Source organism: Cicer arietinum, chromosome 4 (genome assembly GCF_000331145.2).
Source record: "Cicer arietinum cultivar CDC Frontier isolate Library 1 chromosome 4, Cicar.CDCFrontier_v2.0, whole genome shotgun sequence".
Lineage (NCBI taxonomy): Eukaryota > Viridiplantae > Streptophyta > Magnoliopsida > Fabales > Fabaceae > Cicer > Cicer arietinum.
Window position 1 is genome coordinate 23042515 of NC_021163.2, and position 10899 is coordinate 23053413.

Below are 10899 nucleotides of genomic sequence, written 5' to 3' on the forward strand. Positions count from 1 at the left end.
GGGATGCAATAAATAAGAGTATATTAGTAAAAAAAGTAATAAATTTTGTATTGTTATTATAAAATAAAAAATAATTTAATATTAAAGAAAAATTATAAATAAAACATCTAAAATGAGACAATATAAAGTAATGAATCTTGATAACATATGTTCAAAAATAGAAATTTTTGAGGAGTTGGTAAAATTTCCATTAAAATTTCTAAATTTATTTGTCTAAGACACATGTTAGAATTTGTCTAAAATAATAACCTCTTCCGTTACTATTATAAACACACAAAAATAATCTCAAACTTTGACCGTTATTATAAATAAAAATAGACTAGACTCAGATAAAGATAATATTCTTAATATACTTTTATTTTAATAAAAAAACATTTAATATTAGTAGAAAAGTGTTCGATATTAAAATGACTAATTTAGTAAAATTAAATTATATTAATGTTATATTAAATCTCAAAAATTAATTGTTTATAATAGTAATCCAATAGTATATAACATGAAATATTGAGAAAATAAAAATGAACTTAATAACAAAAATGATAATATGCATGAATAAACTCAAAAGCAAATAAATGAAATAACAATACTTTTACCATTTAAAAATTAAAACAATTTTCTTTACGACATCTTTTCTGCATTAAAAATCTGCATTAAAAAAAACTAAAATCAAAATCTATGTATCAAACACGATCATCTCTTCAAAAAGAGGAATTCCAGCTTTAATTCCATGAAACTTTGTATGGAGCACATTTATCTCTTACAAAATCAAAAAATAAGAATCCAAAACACAATCATCATAAGATTAGCATATGCATCAAAAGAGCCACAATAGTTATCCCAATCTCTAATCTGCTGGCAGTTGACTGTCTTTCACTTGCATAGGTAGTCTCAGAGACGTTTACAGGCATAGAACCTAACAATAATTTTCAAAACAATAGTTTTCAATTTTCAGAAAAAACAAAGGACCATATACTTCTTGGAAGAAATAACCGTTCGAGTGGTGAACTTACATTTATGGTTAGTCCATCCTATGCGCTGATTAGCCAAATCATAGACAGTCAACCTATCTTTTAAAATAAGATCTGCGAAAGATAAGATCATACTAGTTAATTCATGATTATCATACTTGCATAAAATAAACATGGAAAGACTAATTTACAATTATTAGACTTGAGTACAAAAATACAAGCTTCGTTTTGGAAATTGGATTTACATGACAAATTGAATACTAACATAAATTTAAATATTTATTAAAAATCAATTTGAATGAAGATAATGAGAATCGGACAATTTTTTGTAACACTCAATCAGGTGTTTTTCTTTTTCATTTGTAAAAGATTTCGTGAAATTTTGAAGTAAAAAACTATAAATTCTGGATGAAATGATGTCACACTTGTTAGCCACATATAAAGAAGAATCTTTAGAATTTTTTACCATTTATGAAATTTCTCATTTAATAAACAAGAGAATTCTATTTTTTCCGAATTCTTTATGGAGTTTATAGTCTATTTAAATTTGTCATCATCTAACCTCCTAATATTGTGAGCCCCTTTTCCACTTTTTGGAAACCCATGCACCACGTTGTGCCATCCTGTTAATGCAAATTGGCACATCAATTGCATACAATTTCAAAAAATAACTTACTTATATGCAATAATATAACAAGCATCCTAACAGGCATAAACACTTCATGCTTACCGTATTTTGCACAAGGTATTGTGCTGGTTTTAGTTTCATAGATGCTCCACCCGCAAAGTTTAAACTAACTGAAGGAAAATTATCAATGCTGAATATGTAACAAAAACAAAAAAGTTTAATGAGATTCAGCAATGATAATAAGACAAACTCTCTTTCATATTTTGTATATAAATATCTTTAGAACAAATATTATATTTGTAACTACCGGGTTGAGACTGTATAGCACGGGTTTCCTTCTGTGAAATAAAGGGAGTGGCAAATCGTGATACAGCAGTAGTGATCTACACATCCATTTGAAAATTGAACATTAGTATAGGTTAAGATCAAAATCATTTATAATATACAAGAGAAATAAACAAAAGCCCTAAAAGAAAATTAATAACAAGAATTATATAAAAAAAAGATGAAAACCATGCTTAGTTGCTTAAGTATGTTTAGGCATACAAATCTCCATTGAATCATTTCAAGATTTAAAAAAGAAATTGACTATGATGAATGATTCTTAATTGATTTATATATACAACATAATAAAAACTAATACTAATCAAATAAGAGAGGAATGTGAGAATCCAAATATTAAGAAAATATTCTAAAATTCCTCTCCATAGAAAAGGCAAAAAGAATAATATACCCAAACACCCACATATTTTAGTCCAGAGCCAACATCCAAAAACAATCGTGCAACAACCCATGACCTTTTTTAGAGGCACCAATTTTTATTTTTATTTTATAACAGCATAAATGTTATTTTTGCTTAGAAGTTAGTAGCAGATACATATACTTGAAAGTTCAACATTCAATATTTTGAGCTAGGTATTAAAAAACTTACGGCATGAACGAGAGGATTATAAGCTTCTTGAACAATATATGCCAATGTTGTACCACTATCGACTATAGTTCCTTGCTCGTTAGAGGTTGCAAATACATTTGGATTAATTTGGAGTTGTTTACCATTGACATAAATGCTGTGAAGATTTAAGGAGTAATGAATCCTGAAATTTAATGAAAAAGAAAAATATTAGTCAACTATATTGCACTATGTAATATTTATAAGAGTAAGAAATTACAAGAACATAAACAGATCAAGAAGCATTTTAAATAGATTCTTAGCAATATCACATTTTACATTCAATAAAGTAACGATATTTTAAAATGATTTTTCACTGTAATGTTAATTCAAATGTACTAAAGGTGTGCCACGTGAAGAAATTTTGTGGAAGAAAAAAAATAAAGGAACTGAAGGGGAGAAAGGAATTACAAACTCAGGAAATAAAATAAGAAAAGCAGGATGGAAGAGAACATACTGGGATGGGACCATTGGACTATAAACAATATTTGACTCTAAAATTGCACCAAAAACTAGAATGCCTCCTCCATTACTATCTCCTTTCAAGCAATGAGAGAAAACTTTGGGTGTTATTCTTTTTGACGACAATTGTGAAAAAACGGATATAACACCAGGGCCAAATCCAATGACTCCATCAAGCGTTACCCCTGTCTCAGTCACAGCTCCAGATTGTTTGGTGCTACACCTATTGTAAAACAACCATCCAATAATGTTTGATTTCAAATCAAAATTCAATTTAAGCACTAACTAGTATTAACAAAAACATGGGAATAAATGCAAATACTATCAAAAAATATAAGTAGATCTCACTGTTTCATAATTCTTCTTTTTCAATTTTTTTTTTGAAAAATTAACCTATTGACAAAAATTGCATTACCAATTTAATCCTTACATAGAGCATACACACATAGTTGTCTAAAATAAATAAGCATACGGATTTCTCACCCAAAAACAATAGTTTCTGAAGAGTTAACAGTGACAGGAGAAGACTGCTTGAGGATGGTGTCAAAATACATTTCATCAGAGACATAAACACCTGAGGTTTTACTCCCATCTTGATACCCATAGGAGTAGCTGCACTGATTAGTAGAGCAATGAGCCTCTGCACCTGGAAATCTGAGGGGGCATCGGATGTCCGAGCATTGAACCAACACAGCCGTAGATGAAGCAGTTGTGTCAAAGAAATTGAGTTTAAACTGTAGAATACAAAACACATCAAGCCACAAATATTAAATAAATAAATAAAACTACACTCATAGAAAATTACAAGAGACAAAATCAATTCCAAAAAGTTAAGATTTTCCTTTTGCTATTCAAGAAATTTCAACATTGTACACTTGATTCTAGGTTTTCTCTTTTTTCAGGCTATGTAATTTTGTTTTTTTTGGAACACCAAAATTGAGCAAACTAAATGGTTTTAATTTTAATTTTATGTTGGTTTTCAGGTAGTTGCAATTTTAATAACCCTTTAAGATTTCTAATGATCTTTATTGACTTGTTACTTTGATGTAATAGTTAGTAGAATTAATCAAACAATGTTCATTATCCTCTTGATGCTATGAATAATGTTAGGTATAGCATGATCGCTCCCAAGGCAACAAAATAAACACTACACCACAAGTAGTACTAATTAATATGTATAATAAAAAAATGAGTGATAAAGATTGAAAATCCTAACCCCAAGTGCATTAGAGTGGCAATTACTGCAAGTTTTGCAATTAACCCACATAGCACTACTTCCGGTATCAACCACAACAGTTAATTCCTTTGGTGGTGATCCCAACTTCACTGTTGTAGTATAAAACCTAAACAAAAAAACCAATGATAGTAAAATATTAATTAAATCTCACTCTCACTCATCTCATAAAAATAAAATGAAACTAAATTGAGTACTAAAATATGATAATGTAAATCAATTATTGCTATATAATAAATGCATATAAAACAGACCCAAAAAAACTAAAGCAATAAATAAAAGAGTTTATGAGTAATGAGAGAGGATTAGCCTTACCCAATGGAGTTTGGATCGCCTTGGAGTGTGAAGTTGATGACATCTACTGAACCATGCAACATTCTTGAATAGCGAGCTTTATCGCGAGCTCTAAGCGTGTCCATATCAACACGGGGGTTAAGTGGAAAGATCCGTTTTAAAGGAAGGTAATGGGTGCACACCGTCGGTACAATAACGTTGGCCATGTAGCATGCCAACAACAACAGCGTCGAAATGTAGAACTGCATGTTTGCTTTAGAACAATATCTGAATAAAAGGTGGTTAGAAGAACGAAATATCAAAACAGAACCAAAAAGAATGCAAGGAACAGACTTTCAATGTAGTAATACTAAACTTTGTATTTGGTCAGATAAATTGGCCAAACTTTCTTGTGGGGTAAACCTTACATGCACATAAAGATTCTCACCATTAATAACAATGAAGAGTTCAATTAACTTGACATTATGATTACATTCATTCATTTTTAGTAACACATTCATTTCATTAGCCTTCCAAACTTTTGAAATGAAAGTGTACTAAATTTCTTAGAATATTTATTTCTATTTATATCAAATATTTCCTTTTAAATATACTCTTCATTTTATATATATATATATATATATATATAATTAATTGAAGTGGGTTTAATAATATTTTGTTGATTAAAAGGGAAAAAGTGGCATATAAAACAACAATTTGTCATTCTTTTTAATTTTTTTATGAAAATAGATGTTGCAAATCTAATTTCGACAGGTTTGTGGCTTTCACATTTGAGAACGGATACCCCAACTATCCTATTACGGTGTTATTTATGCAAAATACAATGTTGTTGAATTTTAACTTCATGTGTTATTTAGTTTTTAATTTTCCAAATAATTTAAACTCAATTTTAATTGTATTCTTATAAGTTTGAATTTAATATTTACATTAAAACCTTTCTAAAATTATAGAAATACATAAAACATGTATTGCACATATTATTTTGTATTTCAAAATAAAAATAATGCCAAATTGATTTATTAGTTAATGCATACAAAACATTCAATAATATATGATGTCATTTTATTATAGGTTAAAAAATATTATTTAAAAACCGAATCACAATTAATGTTTTTATCAAATAATAATCTTAAACTTAACACTTAACATTTATTCTATAAAGCATCTGAGACAGAGTTCAAATATCATAGATAGTTGTAAAATGACTTATAATGTCATGTGTGTTAATAATAAATAATATCCACATAAAAATTATATAATAAATAATAACAAATATTTTTTCACCTTGCACAAGAGTAAAAATGAAAGCTTTGAGCAGAATCTTACTCTCAAGTCTCGAATAATAACTCTATACCATCAAGCAAAGTCTCCAAAGCTCTCGATTCCTAACCCCTGAGCAACATATGTGACAAGAAAGGAATGCAAGTGACTAACATTACATGCATTTAAGATGTAAAGAATGTTGTAATTTAGCAACAATAGAAAAGTGTTTTTTTTTAATTTTCAGAGTGAAGTAAATGAGGCCAATAAACAGGAAACAAATGAGTGGAAAAAGAAATCCAAATATTACCTTATAGCAATATTTGAAAGTTGGTCTGATTGCAAACATTAGAAGACCATAAAATCAAGAAAATAATCAGTATTTAATAAGTTTATATATACATTAAAATGCATGTAAAAATAGGTGGATAAAATACACACCTTCTTGAAGAATCATCTCATACATGTTTTATGCCATATTAATCATCATGAATGAACAAGTGTACACAATATTATGAGTGAAAAGTGACAAGGTTTGCAAAGATGACATGTGAGGAATATAGTAGTTTAGATATATTTATTACAATAATACAAATAGGTAGGAGATAGATAGCCAAAATCAAATTAAATCTTATACAGTACATTGAGAGTAGCATGTTGTGTGTCAATTGAGTGTGATTACTTGTTTTTTTTACTTATTGGCTTTATACTAAATAAATGTCAGCCGAGTGTCTTATGTTGGTAAATGGTATATTGTAGCAAATACCAAAAATGGTATACTATATGTAGTGTTTATCTTAAATAACTTCAGAATTATTGGATTCCCAATCCATTCATAGAAAATAACAAAATCAGGCTATTTTTATCAATTTACCATAATGATGCAAGATTTTTAGAATTTACTTTGCTGGGGAAGTTTTTGACCTAATTACAACAGTTTTTGACCTAATTACAACAGTTTTTGACCTAATATAAATGTATTTTATGTTGATTTTTTATCTTCCAATACAAATTGATACTATTAATAAGAGAAACGATTAGACACATAGGTAATAGTTAATTAAAATGAATTTTAAACAAACTCATTAATAATATTTATTATGAAAAAAAAAATTAAATAAATTTGTAGTCTCTATTAAATTTCAATGTTTTGTTTTTAATTTCTATAAAAAATTCTTCATCTTTGATCCCCAAAATTTCTCAGTTTTGTTTTTTATCTCTCTTTTCAAGTCAACTAATAATTATCATTCAAATTTTTAAAAGATTTTTTTCATGAATATTTAGAATATTATAAGAATGATTAATGAATGATTAATTAAATATGAATTTTTAAGCTTTTGACAATTAAAGATTCATATTTAATTCATATATTTTTTAAAAGTTTTAAATTTTCGTTGGAAAACTCTTAAAAATTTAAAACATTCTCGAAAAAATTATTCAAAAATTTGAATAATAAATATTAGTTAACTATTTATATTGTTGAATGCACCAATATAGTTAGTTGCATTAGCCGATAGCCACTGCTATCTTCTGTTGGACTTGGAAATCAAATTTGAAACTCAATTTTTTAGAAAAACCTTTTATATTGTTGTAAACAAACTTGTAAAAATTCCTTCAAAAATATATGTTAACTTAATAATAAAGACTAAAATTATTTTGTAAAACTAAAAGTTGTATTTTTATTTTATAAGGTCTAAAATTGAAAAACTTGAATTTTATAAGACTAAAAAACATATTTAATTCTAAAAATTTATACTATCTACTTGTGTAATTCTCTTAACTTCATGGATAATTTTTTTTTTCGTTTCAAATTTAAAATTATTGTTTTTCATATCCTTTCTCAAAGCAATTATTTTTCATATTTTATCGATGTATTGTTATAAAAATAAAGGTTAAATATGTGTTTGGTCCCATAACTTATTTTAAAAGTTTATTTTGTTCCCATAACTTATTTTAAAAGTTTATTTTGTTCCCATAACTTATTTTAAAAATTCATTTTAGTCTCATAACTTTAAAACGGTCAAGTTGATCCTTATGATTGTCGATGCAACTTGGTCTTTTTCTTATACTCTGTTAGTCAAAGATAAATTAGTAGCTTATAAGGATCTCACGTGTCACCTACTTTATTTTGGATTAGAGACCAAATTGAATGTTATACATTAATTAAGAGAATTGACTAAACTTTCAAGATTAGTCAAGGTACCAAACCGAACTTTTTTGAAGTACATTTTTATCCATCAAACCCAACATTTTATCAACACGTAATACAACAATGTCATTTTCTTCTTAAACCAACACATAAAAAACAATGTCACAATAGTTTCATTATCTACACACCAATAAATATCAAAATAAAAACTACACCAACACACAATACATCAATACAATTAAAAATACCAGATTTTCTTTCATTTCATGAACCAAAAACCCCATTTTTTTCAAACAAATTTCCATATTCACAAGGTTTTGAGGAAGAAAGCGAACTAAATTTGTTCACCATGTTCACCTATTTTGCATAAAGAACAAGAAAGTTTGGAAAAAATTGACTTTTGGTGAATCCTAAATTGATTGGGGGAAGAAAAAGAAGGAAAGTGGAGAAAGCTATCAAGGACGATATAACTCATTTATTGAAATAAATTTTCATATTCACAAGGTTGTGAGAAAGAAGACTAACTAAATTTGTTTACCATATTCACTTATTTCATGGAAACAACGAGAAACTTTGACAAATATTGAGTTTTGGTAAATCCTAAATTGATTTGGGAAGAAGAAATGAAATGGGGGAAAGCGTTAAACAGCTATATACAGCTCATATGTCACATCACCAAAATTTAACACCACTAAGTTAACTGAAGGGACCAAGTTGCTTAACTTATGACCAATTTAACTGATTTTAAAGTGATTAAACTGAACTTTTTAGATAATTTAAGGAATCTAAAAGGTATTTAAGCCTAAAAATAAACATAAAATGAGAAAAGTAAATGACAGATAATACACTTACTATAATGTAAAGACATTTTTAGTAAACGACAAATACACTTTTTATAATTTAAAGACATTTTACTAAAAGTAGCATGTATTTAGCTTTAACCAAAATAAATAATTTTAAGAGCCTAGCAGCTAAACATATCAAATGTCCCTGAAACTACTTTCTAGGCTATACTTAAGGGACCAAATTATTTGTTTGTTATTAATATTATAAATAGTCAAAATTTAATTAAATCTAGACTGATCATGACATTATTATTTTCTGTAATGTTATTGAAACATTCATTATTGTCCTATACCCACAGAATTTGGTTAATCACATCAAAAAATGTGGTTAATTCAATTAAGTAGACGATTAACTCAATTTACAATCAAAATTATGGTTGATATAACAACTATATGATTGACCACAATTTTGAACGAGATATTAATTAACCATCTACTTAACTGAATTAGCCACAATTTTGTATGTGATTAACAAGATAAAAGTGTAAGAAAAATTAAGGTGTCCATAAATTATTTTTGTATTTTTTATAGAGAAAAAGGACCACCAATTGAATTCTTTTATAGGGGAGTCGTTTAAGTTTGGGCTAGTCACATACTAGAGTGACCATTTCATTTTGTGTTTTGAACCCATCAAATATCATAATCAAACCCCCAGTCCATTATACACATAAAAGATTCGGAACATTCTTCTATGTTCTAACATCGCTTACGCTCTATTCCTCTAAACTTGCATTTTATACTAACGACATACTTTTTTCTATAATAAAGGAAGGATTTTTTGGAAGAGGAGATTATGACAATTTATTTAGTTTATAAACCAATGTTTCGCTAAACAACTGTGAGCATCTTAAGTATCATGGCATAACAAATTAATTTGATGTGCAAAACATATAGTATAGTATCATCATTGAAGGAAGAATGGTCACCTTACATGTTGTGCAAGATAGTAAATCCAAGCTATGATCGATGAGTGTTAGATTGTGATGAAGGTTGATCACTAGAAGTTTGCTGCAATAATGGAAGTCAAATAGTGAGCTACTAGTACCACAAATACAACAAAGAATTATAACTAACCATATAATGATAAGAATAAGTTACATTGTTATCAAGACTACTCACAAGATCAGGTGCCATGGATGAATTGGTAAAGAGTTGCGCAAGAAACATATCTATTTTCTTAAATTTACATCTTTTACTTTTCATTCATTTTTTATGTCCTGAACTTGATTTTCTAATTGAATAACACGATTTTGTCCAATTGAACTAAAGGAAGAAGAAGCAGAGAATCTTGGGTTGGTATTTCCAAATAATTGGGACGGGCAAAGACCATCTCTTACACATTGAACCCGACCAGAATGTTCCTTGCCGAAAATTTGTCTGTTATACTTGAACAAGAGCATTTCCTTGACTTTCAATCTCAGCAATGTTCTCCTACACGGTTTAAGTTATAAAATGAAAATAGAGAGCATAAAAAATAAAATGGCACTAAAATAATACGAAAAATTGATTACTTACACAAACAACTCTAGCTTCTTCATTAATGTATGTTCCATCAATTCTTTTTGTGAGTATCAATATATAAAATTCCACAACTCACTGATTGCCCGGTTTAACTCTCTTATTCATTAAAATTACATCTTATTGTGTTTTTTTGCCTATTGACCAAGATAACCTCCTATGAGCCCATCAACATCTTTGTCAATAGGTTGCGGACCATCAAAAGGAATTAAAACTATCTCTCCGACTGGAAGTGGGTCAGCATCCCTAACCCTTATAGGGCGTTCTTTGATCTCTCCTTCAACGTCTGCAAAAAGAATATTAATTGAATCAAATAATACACGAACAAAAACAAATTATACAATACATGAAAATTAAATGACATACTCTTGACTTGAACCACCCAAAATATCATCCTTTTAGCCTTATCAGTAGAAGCACCCCCATCGCCAAGTCCAACTAAAGGCTCAGACTGGAGTTCCTGAAGCTCCTCAGGCACAACAGGCCCATCCTTAAGAGTGAATCAAAAGATACATGATTTGTCTCCATATAGAATGAAATGGACTGAAAACATGTGGAATGAATTAAGGTTGTACCTTAACCAAGTAGGGAA

At 28.3% G+C, this 10899-nt stretch overlaps 1 protein-coding gene across 10 annotated transcripts; it reads right to left on the bottom strand.

Annotated features, from left to right (window-relative positions):
• Positions 1-573: 573 nt before the first annotated feature.
• On the bottom strand, positions 574-10893 carry LOC101502869 (aspartic proteinase 36-like). 10 transcript variants are annotated; one of them, XM_073366927.1, is made up of 16 exons: positions 10674-10893; positions 10305-10593; positions 10127-10220; positions 9721-9797; positions 6106-6130; positions 5862-5927; positions 4557-4802; positions 4224-4350; positions 3491-3741; positions 3003-3230; positions 2528-2690; positions 1904-1979; positions 1699-1786; positions 1531-1591; positions 1011-1082; positions 574-913 (listed from the first exon to the last, which is right to left on the bottom strand). In XM_073366927.1, exons 7-13 carry the CDS (start codon positions 4781-4783, stop codon positions 1758-1760), a joined length of 1101 nt encoding a protein of 366 aa, XP_073223028.1. In that variant the 5' UTR covers positions 4784-4802; positions 5862-5927; positions 6106-6130; positions 9721-9797; positions 10127-10220; positions 10305-10593; positions 10674-10893; the 3' UTR covers positions 574-913; positions 1011-1082; positions 1531-1591; positions 1699-1757. The 10 variants fall into 10 exon arrangements, with proteins under 10 accessions (XP_073223028.1, XP_073223024.1, XP_073223026.1 ...); XM_073366923.1 differs by having other exon boundaries at positions 9716-9797; XM_073366925.1 differs by having other exon boundaries at positions 9909-10220.
• Positions 10894-10899: the final 6 nt, after the last annotated feature.